The sequence below is a fragment of the Oncorhynchus mykiss genome, chromosome 12 (assembly GCF_057628025.1).
Source record: "Oncorhynchus mykiss isolate SJ-2025 chromosome 12, ASM5762802v1, whole genome shotgun sequence".
Lineage (NCBI taxonomy): Eukaryota > Metazoa > Chordata > Actinopteri > Salmoniformes > Salmonidae > Oncorhynchus > Oncorhynchus mykiss.
In genome coordinates, this window is record NC_143033.1 from 62,777,772 (window position 1) to 62,795,089 (window position 17,318).

At 42.4% G+C, this 17,318-nt stretch overlaps 1 protein-coding gene across 2 annotated transcripts; it reads left to right on the top strand.

Annotated features, from left to right (window-relative positions):
* The first annotated feature begins 182 nt into the window (after positions 1-182).
* On the top strand, positions 183-16,751 carry antkmt (adenine nucleotide translocase lysine methyltransferase). Of its 2 annotated transcripts, XM_021624325.3 has the most exons (6): positions 183-276; positions 3,646-3,808; positions 6,613-6,717; positions 11,712-11,852; positions 12,415-12,465; positions 12,724-16,751. In XM_021624325.3, exons 2-6 carry the CDS (start codon positions 3,647-3,649, stop codon positions 12,928-12,930), a joined length of 666 nt encoding a protein of 221 aa, XP_021480000.3. In that variant the 5' UTR covers positions 183-276; position 3,646; the 3' UTR covers positions 12,931-16,751. The 2 variants fall into 2 exon arrangements, with proteins under 2 accessions (XP_021480000.3, XP_036793804.2); XM_036937909.2 differs by lacking the exon at positions 6,613-6,717.
* Positions 16,752-17,318: the final 567 nt, after the last annotated feature.

The following is a 17,318-nucleotide window of genomic DNA, read 5'->3' on the forward strand; positions in this document are numbered from 1 at the left end:
CAAAATGTATTTTTATTTGGGTGGCCTAACCCTTTAATCTAAGCCTAAAAGTTGAGTGTGTCAGACTAAGAGATCCAAATAACTCATTTTTAAGAGGCTTAACATCGAGGCTAACTGTATATGTTTAGTTAATATTTAAACAAAATACACAAACCACCTTGAGTACAGTGGAACGCAGATCAACAATAGATTATGTACTGGTACAACGCATTAGCATACGGACTCATTCGTCCGGTCCGTCAAGGGTAAGATCCGTCCAAGGTTGCAGCTTGCCAGGTCTGTAATTGCTTCTCGGTTATTTTATTTTCTCTTAACTACATGTTATCACGTATTAGGATAAATTAATACATAACTTATGTCCTCGTAAATCCTCAAGCGATTTGTCACATTGCTTGTTCGTTATAACAAGTAACAAAAGGTTAGCTCAGAAATGCATCATCTCATCAAAACAATGGATCAGCCCAGTCGGTCATCTCGTGGAGATGAAACCGCGAGAATATTATGGGTCATGGTTAGAAGGGATCCCGATTTAGTCAAATTAACGCGCATTTTAGCTAAACCTTTAATTAACCTGAACACAATTCTCCTTATCTGCTACAAGAAGTCAAATCTGACGTTAATTTGACAAAAACTGGATCCCTTCTAGCGGTGACCAGAATGTGATTATGAGCAGCAGTAGTTCCTGGTTTAAGGTTTTTGTTATTGATTATTTGGAAAAAGATTGGGCGAAGGCTTGATTTTGATCTGCCCGTATGCAGATGATAAACGGTTTCAACTAGATTCCATAACCACAAAGTCACAATTGACTATATCATAACAAACATTTTTGTTATGATATAGTAACGCGTCGAACACACCGACAGTGTGTTTCGCAAAATAGGACGCAGCATCATCTAGATATGTATGCAACAAAAGTTCAACATTCACCTTCTGCTACCATTTCTGTCAAGCCGTCCACGCATACAGTGGATTTACCAAACGTATGCGTCAATACGTTTGGTAAATCCAACATATGCACTACACCGAACGCTCTGCAACAATGCTGCAAGGCAAACGCAGTGTTTCATTGGACATTAATGTAATTCTGGTGTACAAAAATGCAATAATGCTGTCGGTGTGTTCGAAGCGTTTCAGATTCTAGTTTTGGAAACCGAAAACTGTATGGAGATGGGGGCTTCCGATAACGCAATTTAGGAAATGTCTGCCTGAGTTTTCTTATTGCATATAGGTAGTGTATTTCCCCCCTAAATTCAATGATTTACTCTGAGCATTATGGCTGCATTTCAAACTCATAATAGACACACCCTTGTCCACTTACCATCATCGAATTATGCACTTGGGGGGAATCCTTGCAGCCATATTTGTCTTCGGTCCAAATGATTAGCCAAGCATGGGAAGTTTGCAACGTAAGCCCCTCAGCCCTCATGATTTGGAAAGGCACACACCTGTCTATATAAGTTCAGACAGTTGACGGTGCATCTCAGAGCAAAAACCATGAGGTCAACAGAATTGCCGTAGAGCTCTGAGACAGGATTGTTTCAAGACACAGATCTGAGGAAGGGTACCAAAACATTTCTGCAGCATTGAAGGTCCCAAAAAACACAGTGGTCTCCATAATTCTTAATTGAAAGAAGTTTGAAACCACCAAGACTCTTCTTAGAGCTGGCCGCCCGGCCGAACTGAGCAATCGGGAGAAGGGCCTTGGTCGGGGAGGTGACCAAAGCTTGGTCACTCTGACAGAGCTCCGGAGTTTTTCTATGGAGACAGGAGAACCTTCCAGAAGGACAACCCCTGCAGCACTCCACCAATCAGGCTTTTATGGTAGAGTGGCCAGATGGGAGCCACTCCTTGGTAAACGACACATGACAACCCGCATCTAAAGGACGCTGACCATTTGAAACAAGATTCTCTTTTCTAATGAAACCAAGAATTAACTCTTTGGCCTGAATGCCAAGTGTCACGTCTGGAGGAAACCAGGCACCGCTCATCACCTGGCCAATTCCATCCCTACGGTGAAGCATGATGGTGGCAGCATCATGCTGTGGGGATGTGTTTCAGTAAGGGACTGGGAGACTAGTCAGGATCAATGGGAAAGATGAACGGAGCAAAGTACAGAGAGATTCTTGATGAAAACCTGCTCCAGAGTGCTCAGGTTCACCTTCCAACAGGACAATGACCCTAAGCACACAGCCAAGTGTCACACCCTGGTCGAAGTATTTTGTGTTTATCTTCATGTATTGGGTCAGGCCAGGGTGTGGCATGGGGTTTTTGTATTGTGGTGTGTTTTGTCTTGGGGTTTTGGTGTGTATGTATTGGGATTGTAGCTAGTGGGGTGATCTAGCAAAGTCTATGGCTGTCTGGAGTGGTTCTCAATCAGAGGCAGGTGTTTATCGTTGTCTCTGATTGGGAACCATATTTAGGCAGCCATATTCTTTGAGTTTGTCGTGGGTGATTGTCCTTTGTGTCCTCTGTGTCAGTTTGCACCAGTTTAGGCTGTTTCGGTTTTCACATTACGTTTATTGTTTTTGTATTGATTCGTGTTTACGTTGTTAAATAAACATGGATCGCAATAGCCACGCTGCATTTTGGTCCGATCGTTGTTCCACCTCTTCGTCAGAGGAGGAGATAGAAGAAAGCCGTTACACCAAGACACCGCAGGAGTGGCTTCGGGACATCACTCTGAATGTCCAAGAGTGGCCCAGCCAGGGTCCGGACTTGAACCCGATCAAATATTTCTGGAGACCTGAAAATAGCTGTGAAGCAACGCTCCCCAACCAACCTGACAGAGGTTGAGAAGAATGGGAGAAACATCCCAAATACAGGTGTGCCAAGATTGTAGCGTCAAGGCTGTAATCACTGCCAAAGGTGCTTGAACAAAGTATTGAGTAAAGAGTCTGAATACTAATGTAAATGTCATATTTCTTCTTTTTTATATATAAGTTAGCTAAAATTTCTAAACCTGTTTTTGCTTTGTCATTATGGGGTATTGTGTGTAGATTGATGAGGGAATATATATTTTTTAATCCATTTCAGAATAAGGCGGTAACGTAACAAAATGTGGAAAAAGTCAAGGGTCTGAATACTTTCCGAATGCACTGTATGTTGAAAGTTTATGAATGTAATTTGTAATAAACTAGCCTATAAAAAACTGCCTGTAAAAGTCATACAAAGATATAACACCATTCAATTATATGTTTTTCCAGAACAAAAATGTGTTGTTAGCTAGCATCTTTCAATATTCCAGGTTTATTGATAGCCCTGATAAAAGACTCATTAGATTATGTGCTGCAACAGGACTAGACACTACTAGGCTATACTAACTGCATATTATAAACTGGGTAGTTTGGCTCCGGGATGCTGAAAGCCGTGGCATATCAGACTCTATACCACGGGTATGACAAACCAATGTGTTTTTCTGTTCAAAACCAGTAACCAGTTTATAATAGCATTAAGTTACCTCGGGGGTTTGTGGTATATGGCCAATATACTACGGCTAAGGGCTGTGTCCAGGCACAACGCGCTGCTTCGTGCTTATGAACAGCCCTTAGCCGTTGTATTTTGTTCATATACCACACCCCCCGGTTCTTATTGCTTAAATATAACACATTTCTTTATTGCTAAAATATATATTTTTTGTATTTCAAGTATGGAAGAGGACAGTCCGGAAGAGTTTCTTGCAGAGTTCAAGGAGAAACATCTAGGTGCTTGGGGAATTGTCCAGATAACTGCTGGCACAGGGCTAGCTGTCTATGCCATGTGGGCAGGGGTTCTCATGCCGGGATTTCGAAAAGTCCCTCTGAGGTTACAGGTAAGACCTGGGTCGTTTTCACTGGGGTGCAATTCAATTACAGAATCATCAGATATAAATATACTGAACAAAAATATAAATGTAACATAAAACAATTTCAAAGATTTTACCGAGTTACTATTCATATAAGGAAATCGGTCACGTTAAATAAATTCATTAGGCCCTAATCTATGGATTTAACATGACTGGTGACAGATACCTTAAAAAGAAATGCAGGGGCATGGATCAGAAAACCAGTCCGTATCTGGTATGACCACCATTTGCCTCATACTTCATCTCTTTTGCGTAGAGTTGATCAGGCGGTTGATTGTGGAATGTTGTCCCACTAATCTTCAATAGCTGTGCGAAGTTGCTGGATATCCAGAGCATCCCAAACTTGCCCAATCAATCAAATGTATTTATAAAGCCCTTCTTACATCAGCTGATGTCACAAAGTGATGTACAGAAACCCAGCCTAAAACCCCAAAACAGCATGCAATGCAGGTGTAGAAGCACGGTGGCTAGGGAAAACTCCCTAGAAAGGCTGGAAACTAGGAAGAAACCTAGAGAGAAACCAGGCTATGATGGGTGGCCAGGTCTCTTCTGGTTGTGCTGGGTGGAGATTATAACAGAACATGGCCAAGATGTTCAAATGTTCATAGATGCAATAATCATAATCACAGTGGTTGTAGAGGGTGCAACAGGTCAGCACCTCAGGAGTAAATGTCAGTTGGCTTTACATAGCAGATCATTCAGAGTATCTCTCCGCTCCTGCTGTCTCTAGAGAGTTAAAGACAGCAGGTCTGGGACAAGGTAGCACGTCCGGTGAACAGGTCAGTGTTCCATAGCCGCAGGCAGAACAGTTGAAACTTGAGCAACAGCACGACCAGGTGGACTGCTCAATGGGTGACATGTCTCGTGAGTATGAAGGTCATGGAAGAACTGGGACATTTTAGCTTCCAGGAATTGTGTACAGATCCTTGCGACATGAGACCGCGCATTATCATGTCTACATGTGATGGCAGCAGATGAATGGCACGACAATGGGCCTCAGGATCTCATCACGGTATCTCTGTGTATTCAAATTGTCATTTGATAAAAGCAATTGTGTTCGTTGTCTGTAGCTTATGCCTGCCCATACCATAACCCCACAGCCACCATGTGGCACTGTTCACAACATTGATCAGCAAACCGCTCGCACACACAATGGCACACATGTGGTCAGCGGTTGAGGCTGGTTGGACATACTGCCAAATTCTCTAAAATGATGCTATGGGTGGCTTATGATAGATAAATTAATTTTAATGTTATCTGGCAACAGCTCTGGTGGATATTCCTGCAGTCAGCATGCTAATTGCATGCTCTCTCAACTTGAGACATCTGTGGCATTGTGTTGTGTGACAAAACTGCACATTTTCGTGGCCTTTTATTGTCCCCAGCACAAGGTGTGCCTCTGTAAGGATCATGCTGTTTTAATCAGCTTCTTGATATGCCACACCTGTCAAGTGGATGGATTATCTTCTCAAAGGAGAGCTGCTCACTAGCAGGGATGTAAACAAATTTGTGCACAATTTGAGAGAAATTAGCTTTTTGTGCATATGGAACATTTCTGCTATCTTTTATTTCAGCTCATGAAACATGGGACCAACACATTACATGTTGCGTTTTATACGTTTGTTCAGTGTATATTATGTAGATCCGACTTGTCTTTCTGTCATGAGGATTGGGGAATTGTGTCAGCTCTATAGTTTACGCTTCACTTTAAAGCATCCAGGTATAATGCTTTATAATATGAGCCTTTATAATGTCTTATAATAGGGCTTATAATATGCTATTCCTGTCTTTATATCACATTTTTAAATGGGCAAGCTCCGTTCAATAACAAAGAGGGCTACCCGCCACTGTTTTGGTTAACAGCTGTGGGATGGGGCTGGAGAAATTAGTAACCACTCTCAAATTCATAGGCAGAGCTATGGATGCAAGGACTAACCATCCATGATAACAAAATTATAGTTTTAACCATGACGCTATACAGTGTTTGTTTACAATAACATTGTTTACAAACAATGAAGTAAAATAAGCTTATATTTTGGATTCTGCTGGGGTACGCACGACAGTTGAACTGAGCTCATGAGGCTTTAAGTCATTCTTTGAGAATCTGTGGGTTTATCATTAAATGTAAAAGTCACAAAATGGATGTACTCTTCACAATTGCTATTTTTTTTAATTAAATCAGAATCATTATGAGATGATTATAAGACGGGGATGAGCAACTCCAGTCCTTGGGGGGCCGGAGTGGTGTCAAACTGATTGCATTCTAAACTGTAGATCATCATTAGTTGATTATTGGAGTCAGGTGTGTTCGCTGGGGAAAAGATGTGAGACCAATTAGGCCCCAAGGACTGGAGTAATTTAGCAGACACTCTTATCCAGAGGAATTCACAGTAATGAGGGCATACATTTTCGTGCTTGTCTCCCGTGGGAATCAAACCCACAACTCTGGTGTTGGAAACGCCATGCTCTACCAACTGAGCCACACAGTACCATTGCTGCTTTTTTCTTGTTTTTCAAGTGAAGGTATTTTAAGGGAGTATGCGAGCACCTTCGTTCGGTTCGACTAGCTGAGGTCAGCTAGGCGCCAGCCGAACTGAAGCATGCTGACGCCTTTATAAGACATAAGGGCGTTATACATGCTCATGACAACTCTTACAATTCATTATAACCTCATCGTAGTACATTGCATCTGTAGGCTTTTAAGTAAAGTATTACAGACATTTCTGTCTCCTAGTTCTGATAACCGATGTGGGTTGCGATATTTTCTGCAGGTGCCCTATCTCCCCGCCAGCAAGAAACAAGTGCGGAATGTGATGGCACTGCTGAGTGGTCGACATGGTAACCTTGTGGACTTGGGCTCCGGTGATGGCAGGATTGTAAGTAGGGCTGAGCGATGTGGCTTAAAAATCATATACAGTGCCTTGCGAAAGTATTCGGCCCCCTTGAACTTTGCGACCTTTTGCCACATTTCAGGCTTCAAACATAAAGATATAAAACTGTATTTTTTTTGTGACGAATCAACAACAAGTGGGACACAATCATGAAGTGGAACGACATTTATTGGATATTTCAAACTTTTTTTAACAAATCAAAAACTGAAAAATTGGGCGTGCAAAATTATTCAGCCCCTTTACTTTCAGTGCAGCAAACTCTCTCCAGAAGTTCAGTGAGGATCTCTGAATGATCCAATGTTGACCTAAATGACTAATGAGGATAAATACAATCCACCTGTGTGTAATCTAGTCTCCGTATAAATGCACCTGCACTGTGATAGTCTCAGAGGTCCGTTAAAAGCGCAGAGAGCATCATGAAGAACAAGGAACACACCAGGCAGGTCCGAGATACTGTTGTGAATAAGTTTAAAGCCGGATTTGGATACAAAACATTTCCCAAGCTTTAAACATCCCAAGGAGCACTGTGCAAGCGATAATATTGAAATTGAAGGAGTATCAGACCACTGCAAATCTACCAAGACCTGGCCGTCCCTCTAAACTTTCAGCTCATACAAGGAGAAGACTGATCAGAGAGGCCCATGATCACTCTGGATGAACTGCAGAGATCTACAGCTGAGGTGGGAGACTCTGTCCATAGGACAACAATCAGTCGTATATTGCACAAATCTGGCCTTTATGGAAGAGTGGCAAGAAGAAAGCCATTTCTTAAAGATATCCATAAAAAGTTTAAAGTTTGCCACAAGCCACCTGGGAGACACACCAAACAAGTGGAAGAAGGTGCTCTGGTCAGATGAAACCAAAATTGAACTTTTTGGCAACAATGCAAAACGTTATGTTTGGCGTAAAAGCAACACAGCTGAACACACCATCCCCACTGTCAAACATGGTGGTGGCAGCATCATGGTTTGGGCCTGCTTTTCTTCAGCAGGGACAGGGAAGATGGTTAAAATTGATGGGAAGATGGATGGAGCCAAATACAGGACCATTCTGGAAGAGAACCTGATGGAGTCTGCAAAAGACCTGAGACTGGGACGGAGATTTGTCTTCCAACAAGACAATGATCCAAAACATAAAGCAAAATCTACAATGGAATGGTTCAAAAATAAACATATCCAGGTGTTAGAATGGCCAAGTCAAAGTCCAGACCTGAATCCAATCGAGAATCTGTGGAAAGAACTGAAAACTGCTGTTCACAAATGCTCTCCATCCAACCTCACTGAGCTCGAGCTGTTTTGCAAGGAGGAATGGGAAAAAATGTCAGTCTCTCGATGTGCAAAACTGATAGAGACATACCCCAAGCGACTTACAGCTGTAATCGCAGCAAAAGGTGGCGCTACAAAGTATTAACTTAAGGGGGCTGAATAATTTTGCACGCCCAATTTTTCAGTTTTTGATTTGTTAAAAAAGTTTGAAATATCCAATAAATGTCGTTCCACTTCATGCTTGTGTCCCACTTGTTGTTGATTCTCCCCCAAAAAACAGTTTTATATCTTTATGTTTGAAGCCTGAAATGTGGCAAAAGGTCGCAAAGTTCAAGGGGGCCGAATACTTTCGCAAGGCACTGTATATATTTTTTTTCAAACTTATGGCCAATTCACAATATATCAACTCTAAATAAGATTTGTTGTATAATTAAAGGGAAGTTAGAAACCAATATACACAAGCAGTTAGAAAAGCCAAGGCTGGCTTTTTCAACCAGAAATTTGCTTCCTGCAACACAAACTCAAAAAAGTTCTGGGATATTGTAAAGTCCATGGAGAAGAAGAGCACCTCCTCCCAGCTGCCCACTGCACTGAGGATAGGAAACTCTGTCACCACGATAAATCCACTATAATTGAGAATTTCAATAAGCATTTTCTACGGCTGGCCATGCTTTCCACTTGGCCACCCCTACCCGGTCAACAGCACTGCACCTCCCACAGCAACTCGCCCAAGCCTTCCCCATTTCTCCTTCTCCCAAATCCAGTCAACTGATGTTCTGAAAGAGCTGCAAAATCTGGACCCCCACAAATCAGCCGGGCTAGACAATCTGGACCCTTTCTTTCTAAAAAATATCTGCCGAAATTGTTGCAACCCCTATTACTAGCCTGTTCAACCTCTCTTTCGTGTCGTCTGAGATTCCCAAAGATTGGAAAGCAGCTGCAGTCATCCCCCTCTTCAAATGGGGGACACTCTTGACCCAAACTGATAAAGACCTATATCTATCCTACCCTGCCTTTCTAAGGTCTTCAAAAGCCAAGTTAACAAACAGATCACCGACCATTTCGAATCCCACTGTACCTTCTCCACTATGCAATCTGGTTTCAGAGCTGGTCATGGGTGCACCTCAACCACGCTCAAGGTTCTAAACAATATCTTAACCGCCATCGCTAAGAAATAACACTGTACAGCTGTATTCATTGACCTGGCCAAGGCTTTCGACTCTGTCAATCACCACATCCTCATCGGCAGACTCAACAGCCTTGGTTTCTCAAATGATTGCCTCGCCTGGTTCACCAACTACTTCTCCGACAGAGTTCAGTGTGTCAAATCTGAGGGCCTGTTGTCCGGGCCTCTGGCAGTCTCTATGGGGGTGCCACAGGGTTCAATTCTTGGGCTGACTCTCTTCTCTGTATATATCAATGATGTCGCTTTTGCTGCTGGTGAGTCTCTGATCCACCTCTACGCAGATGACACCATTCTGTATACTTCAGGCCCTTCTTTGGACACTGTGTTAACAACCCTCCAGATGAGCGTCAATGCCATACAACTCTCCTTCCGTGGCCTCCAACTGCTCTTAAATACAAGTAAAACTAAATGTATGCTCTTCAACCGATCGCTGCCTGCACCTGACTGCCCGTCCAGTATCACTACTCTGGACGGTTCTGACTTAGAATATGGGGACAACTACAAATACCTAGGTGTCTGGTTAGACTAAAATCTCCTTCCAGACTCACATAAAACATCTCCAATCCAAAGTTAAATCTAGAATTGGCTTCCTATTTCACAACAAAGCATCCTTCACTCATGCTGCCTAACATACCCTCATAAAACTGACCATCTTACGGATCCTCGACTTTGGCGATGTAATTTACAAAATAGCCTCCAACACCCTACTCAACAAATTGGATGCAGTCTATCACAGTGCCATCCGTTTTGTCACCAAAGCCCCATATACTACCCACCACAGCGACCTGTACGTTCTCGTTGGCTGGCCCTCGCTTCATACTCGTCGCCAAACCCACTGGCTCCAGGTCCTGCTAGGTAAGACCCTGCTAGGTAAAGACCTGCCTTATCTCTGATCACTGGTCACCATAGATGCACCCACCCGTAGCATGCGTTCCAGCAGGTATATCTCACTTGTCACCCCCAAAGCCAATTCCTCCTTTGGTCGCCTCTCCTTCCAGTTCTCTGCTGCCAATGACGGGAACGAACTACAAAAATCTCTGAAACTGGAAACACTTATCTCCCTCAATTGCTTTAAGCACCAGCTGTCAGAGCAGCTCACAGATCACTGCAACTGTAAATAGACCATCTATATATAGCCCAAACAACTACCTCTTCCCCTACTGTATTTATTTATTTATTTTGCTCCTTTGCACCCTCATCTACTGTCAAATCTACCATTCCAGTGTTTTAATTGCTATATTGTATTTACTTCGCCACCATGGCCTATTTATTGCCTTTACCTCCCTTATCTCACCTCATTGGCTCACATTGTATATATACTTATTTTTCTACTGTATTATTGACTGTATGTTTGTTTTACTCCATGTGTAACTCTGTGTTGTTATATGTGTCAAACTGCTTTGCTTTACCTTGGCCAGGTCGCAATTGTAAATGAGAACTTGTTCTCAACTTGCCTACCTGTCACTCCCGGGCCATAGAGAGGCTTTTAATCTCTATTTTGGTTAGGCCAGGGTGTGACTAGGGTGGGCATTCTAGTTTCTTTATTTCTATGTTTTCTATTTCTTTGTTTTTGGCCGAGTGTGGTTCTCAATCAGAGACAGCTGTCTCTGATTGGGAATCATACTTAGGCAGCCCTTTCCCACCTGTGTTTTGTGGGTAGTTATTTTCTGTAAAGTTTATTTGCCTTACAGAACTGTTTGTTTTTCACTTTGTTATTTTGTTCGGGTGTTTTGATCATTAAATATCATGAACACTTCCCAAGCTGCGCTTTGGTCCATGCCTTCCGACGAGACACGTAACACTACCTGGTTAAATAAAGGTTAAATAAATCAAATAAAAAGGTAAAATACACTTAATTTCAAACAGTAAAATTATAAGTACGCTAAATATAAGCCTTCCACAACCGTAAGACCCGCTAATAATTTAATTATTTCATTAAAATAGTTTAATAAAAAACATGAGCTGGCACACACCCAGAAAAATATGTTTGTGTGAAGGTGCTGACTATAAACTATCAAAATAAAGCGAGTCGCACACTCCACATATAAACTCCCAGTAATTTGGGTATTTACAATTTAAAGGCAATGCTACCAAATACTAATTGAGTGTATGTCAACTTCTGACCTACTGGGAATGTGATGAAATAAATAAAAGCTGAAATAAATCATTCTCTCTACTATTATTCTGACATTTCACATTCTTAAAATAAAGTGGTGGTCCTAACTGAATTTTTACTTGGATTAAATGTCAGGAATTGTGAAAAACGGAGTTTAAATGTATTTGGCTGAGGTGTATGTAAACTTCCGACTTCAACTGTACATTCAAATTTATCTAATTAATTTAACATATCGCCCAGCTCTAATTTTAAGTTTGGGTGTGCCCCTGCAGATATGGAATGGGTATCTGTGTATGCTGAATCTGTAAGCTGCAACAGGGCTTTGGTGTCCACAAGGTGTGTGTGTGCATGTGTGAAAGAGAGAGAAACGGTACCTTTGTTGAGAACCAAGTTCATGTTTTTATCTTTTCAGGTGCTGGAAGCACACAAACACGGCTTTGGTCCCACAGTAGGATACGAACTCAACCCCTGGTTAGTTCGTCTAGCTAACTTCCACGCATGGAGAGCAGGCCATTATGGGAAGGTGTCGTATCGGCAGGAAGACCTCTGGAAGGTGTGAAACAGGCAGATGTTATGTGTCTTTTTCCCAACCCCAAACCAACTGCTAGCTTCTTCAATTCAGATCTAAGAGGATTAGATAGGTAAACTATATGGCCAATAGCTTAATCTTGCACTCTGATAGGCTTGTTGGAATTTTCAGCATATTGCTTACACCAATCCAATTATTTAAAAACTACATACATGTCCAGGGGGCAGGGGCTAGGGGTTGATTAAGTTTTGAGTTCACATGTTTGGTTGTTGGTAAAACTCATCCACATATTTTATACCTTTTTCACTATTACTAGTTCCACAAAGAGTTACTACTAGTTGTTTTACCAAGCTTTATTGTTAGGGCCCAGAGTTTTTCCAGATTAGGTCAGGAAAAACACAGGACCCTACTTACTGTAGTTTCTTGGTTACTCTTATTTGTTTTTGGTCACTGTTTGTGTTGCTTTGTTCAGTTACATTCAAAGAGGACATGTTTACACTGTAAAAAATAAAATGGTGATAAAAATAAATAAAATGTGGCTAATAGGTTGATTTTTGGATGATGATATTTGCATTTCTCATTCCAGGTGGACCTTACTGAGTGTAAGAATGTTACTGTGTTTTTGGCCCCCAGTGTGGTAAGTCTTTTTGCATTGACACACATTATTAATTAATGTGTGCAGACGATACAGATACTCAGCCATAGCGGTCAAACCATTTGCTCAGTAAATTGGAGCATGGCGCCACTGGTGACGAGGTTGAGGGGTCAATTCCTATATCATCTGGCTGCCGGAACAAAAACACCTGTTAGCTAGCTATAAATGAATAGACAGCTGCTAGCCAACTGATTTGAAAAACAGACAGCTGGATGAATATGTGTGTATGTGTTTGCCTAGCTCTCTTTATTGCAGGAGAAGATGGAGGCTGAGCTTCCAGATGACGCCCTGGTCGTAGCCGGTAGGTTTCCCTTCACTGAGTGGACTCCATGCAGGATTGAAGGAGATGGTGTCGACAGAGCTTGGGCCTATACCATGCAGGCCCAAAGACTGCCAGCAGGGAGTGCTGTGCTACCTGTACCTAAAGAGTTGAAATCACCAGTTTGAACTGAAAGTGAGAGAACCAAGTAACTGTCTGGACCAGGAAGACATGAGACATAAGCATGAGCGTTTGTATGATGGAAGAAACAATTGGTTGTCTGAGGAGGAGGGACAAAACATTTTCATCTACATGGGTTGACACAAGTTGCTGACTGAGACCCACTCCTCACAGTGTTGAATTGGTAGTTAGGGACCTTTTCTCAATTGGATTTCCTCAATTCCTTGCCTCCGTCCTCTCCTTGCCTTTTGAAAACAACAGCTGTTTCAAAGGGGGTGTGGTTGATTTCAAAACTCTTCGTGATAGGAATTGAGAAAAGACCAGGGAGTGAGATGCCGTCTGAGTATATGAACCTGTCAACAGATAAACTACCAAGCACATGGTACAATCCAGACATCTTTAAAAACCATACCTCTTCCACATTTTGTTACGTTACAGCCTTATTCTAAAATGGATTAAATAAAAACATGTCCTCTTCAATCTACACACAATACCCCATAAAGACAAAGCAAAAACAGGTTTTAGAAATTTTAGCAAATTTATTCAAAATAAAAACCAGATACCTTATAAACATAAGTATTCAGTCCCTTTGCTAGGAAACATGAAATTGAGCAAAGGTGCATCTTGTGTCCATTGATCATCCCTGAGATGTTTCTACATCTTGATTGGAGTCGACCTGTGGTAAATTCAATTGATTGGACATGATTTGGAAAGGTACACACCCGTCAAAGAAACATCCTCTCACGGTCAACTGCATTTATTTTTAGCAAATTTAACATGTGTATGTGTAAACATTTGTATGAACATAACAATATTCAACAACTGAGACAAACTGAACAAGTTCCAAAGACATGTGACTAACATAAATGGAATAATGTGTCCCTGAACAAAAGGAGGGTCAAAATCAAAAGTAACAGTCAGTATCTGGTGTGGCCACCAGCTGCATTAAGTACTGCAATGCATCTCCTCAAGGACTGTACCAGATTTGCTGTGAGATGTTACCCCACTCTTCCACTAAGGCACCTGCAAGTTCCCGGACATTTCTGGGGGGGAATGGCCCAAGCCCTCACTCTCCGTTCCAACAGAGCCCAAACGTGCTCAATGGGATTGAGATCCGGGCTCTTCGCTGGCCATGGCAGAACACTGACATTCCTGTCTTGCAGGAAATCACACACAAAATGAGCAGTATGGCTGGTGGCATTGTCATGCTGGAGGGTCATGTCAGGATGAGCCTGCAGGAAGGGTACCACATGAGGGAGGAGGATGTCTTCCCTGTAACACACAGCGTGAAGTTTTCCTGCACTGACAACAAGCTCAATCCGACGATGCTGTGACACACCGCCCCAGACCATGACGGACCCTCCACCACCAAATCGATCCCGCTCCAGAGTATAGGCCTCGGTGTAACGCTCATTCCTTCGACGTTAAACCCGAATCCGACCATCACCCCCGGTGAGACAAAACCATGACTCGTCAGTGAAGAGGGCAGCAGGTAGCCTAGTGGTTAGATCATTGGACTAGTAACCGAAAGGTTGCAAGATCGAATCCCTGGGCTGACAAGGTAAAAACCTGTTGTTCTGCCCCTGAACAAGGCAGTTAACCCACTGTTCTTAGGTCGTCATTGAAAATAAGAATTTGTTCTTAACTGACTTGCATAGTAAACATTTTCAAAATAACACTTTTTGCCAGTCCTGTCTGGTCCAGCGGCAGTGGGTTTGTGCCCATAGGCGACGTTGTTGCCAGTGATGTTTGGTGAGGACCTGCCTTACAACACGCCTTCAAGTCCTCAGTCCAGTCTCTCTCAGCATATTGCAGACAGTCTGAGCACTGATGGAGGGATTGTGCGTTCCTGGTGTAACTCGGGCAGTTTTTGTTGCCATTCCTGTACCAGCCCACAGGTGTGATGTTCGGGTGTACCAATCCTGTGCAGGTGTTGTTACACGTGGTCTGCAATTTATTGCCCTGGCCACATCTGCAGTCCTCATGCCTCTTTGCAGCATGCCTAAGGCACAATCACGCAGATGAGAAGGGACCCTGGGTATCTTTCTTTTGGTGTTTTTCAGATCAGGAGAAAGGCTTCTTTAGTGTCCTAAGTTTTTGTAACTGTGACCTTAATTGCCTACCGTCTGTAAGCTGTTAATGTCTTAGTGACCGTTCCACAGGTGCATGTTCATTAATTGATTATGGTTCATTGAACAAGCATGGGAAACAGTGATTAAACCTTTTACAATGGAGATCTGTGAGGTTATTTGGATTTTTACTAATTATCTTTGAAAGACAGGGTCCTGAGAAAGGGACATTTCTTTTTTTGCTGAGTTTATAAGGTCCCACAGTTGACAGTGCATGTTAAAGAAAAAAACCAAGCCATGAGGTCAAAATAATTATCCGTAGTGCTCTGAGACAGGATTGTGTCGAGGTACAGATCTCGGGAAGGGTACCAAAACATTTCTACAGCATTGAAGGTCCCAAAGAACACAGTGGCCGCCATCATTCTTAAATAGAATAAGTTTGGAACCCCCAAGACTCTTCCTAGAACTGAGCCATCGGGGAGAAGGGCCTTGGTCAGGGAGGTGACCAAAAACCCAATGGTCACTCTGACAGAACTCCAGAGTTCGTCTGTGGAGATGGGAGAACCTTCCAGAAGGACAACCCCTGCAGCACTCCACCAATCAGGCCTTTATGGTAGAGTGGTCAGATAGGAGCCACTCCTCATTAAAAGGCACATGACAGCCTGCTTGGAGTTTACTAAAAGGCATCTAAAGACTCTCAGACCATGAGAAACAAGATTATCTGGTCTGATGAAACCAAGATTTAACTCTTTGACCTGAATGCCAAGCGTCACATCTGGAGGAAACCTGGCACCATCCCTACGGTGAAACATGATGATGGCAGAATCATGCTGTGGGGATGTTTTTCAGCGACTGTGAAACTAGTCTGGACCAAGGGGAAAGATGAACGGAGCAAAGTACAGAAATCCTTGATGAAAATCTGCTCCAGAGCGCTCAGGACCTCAGACTGGGGCGAAGATTCACCTTCCAAAAGGACAACAACCAGCCAAGACAATGCAGGAGTAGCTTTGGGAGAAGTCTCTGAATGTCCATGAGTGGCCCATCCGGAGCCCGGACTTGAACCTGATCGAACATTTCTGGGGAGACCTGAAAATAGCTGTGCAGCGATGCTCCCCATCCAACCTGACAGAGCTTGAGAGGATCTGCAGAGAAGAATGGGATAAACTCCCCAAATACAGGTGTGCCAAGCTTGTAGCGTGATATCCAAGACGACTCAAGGCTGTAATCTCTGCCAAAGGTGCTTCAACAAAGTACTGAGTAAAGGGTCTGAATACTTATGTAAATGTCATATTTCAATTTTTATTTTTAATACATTTACAAAACATTCTAAACCTGTTTTTGCTTTGTAGGGTATTGTGTGTAGGGTATTGTTTGTAGATTGAGGAGAAAAAATACATTTTATACATTTTATAATAAGGCTGTAATGTAACAAAAAATGTAAAACGTCTAGGGGTCTGAATACTTTCCGAATGCACTGTATATCATGGTCATAAAGGCGTATGAAGTAACAAGTTATGGAGCAAACACATAGGTTGTAATATGTATGCACACAGGCGCTATCACAAACGCTCTACACACATGCACATTGTAATATTGTTGTATGGTGGTATTATACATATGTACTGGTGTACTAATGTTATGATGGACTGTTTTATATTTTGTTTCATGTGTATTGAAATTTCCTGTTTGGACCTCAGAAAGAGTAGCTGCTGCCTTGGCAATAGCTAATGGGATCGCTAATAAATACAAATACTAATGTGTTTTTTTATGGCTTCCACTGTGATTTAACCCACGCATCGCTACCAATCAAACCAAGCCCTCAGTTAAGAGCTAGATTGTAGCTTCAATGGTTTTAAGACTAATAAGATTGAGTTTTCACCATATCATCAAAAGTCAACCTTTTTTTGGCGTTGTATGTGACATACAAAAATATATAGATCTGGAGTGAGTTTGTTTAGCACTAGGCAAAGGACATAGGATGATTTGGGGGGAAACACACCTGATCAGGCATAAATGATTATGGTGAGGCCATCATTCCCCAGGGGCTCCTTGTGTGCCTGATTCTGATTTAAGATTGGTGTGTGTTTATTTAGCCCTCTGCAGACAGAAACAGCGTCTAACTGAAAAGATTAATGTGGGTTTATAAAGCCCACTCGGGCCACTCCAGACAAGGGCAGTCAGAGCCAGATGGTGGCTGAGATTCAGACTAGTGTCTCAGATCTCATTTTTGGTACACCGGTGTCACTGCTCTGATGCATCACTCAGACATTTCTGGGGGTAATGGGCATTTAACAAACCTTAAATTGCTGAGTATCTTCAAAGAAAGA

What these genes read in the sequence shown, in the direction of transcription:
- antkmt (XM_021624325.3), top strand. Translation starts at nt 3,647, where the DNA reads ATGGAAGAGGACAGTCCGGAAGAGTTTCTTGCAGAGTTCAAGGAGAAA. An exon ending in AAGTCCCTCTGAGGTTACAG is followed by an intron (nt 3,809 to 6,612) that starts GTAAGACCTGGG and finishes TATTTTCTGCAG; the next exon opens with GTGCCCTATCTCCCCGCCAG. An exon ending in GGCAGGAAGACCTCTGGAAG is followed by an intron (nt 11,853 to 12,414) that starts GTGTGAAACAGG and finishes TTCTCATTCCAG; the next exon opens with GTGGACCTTACTGAGTGTAA.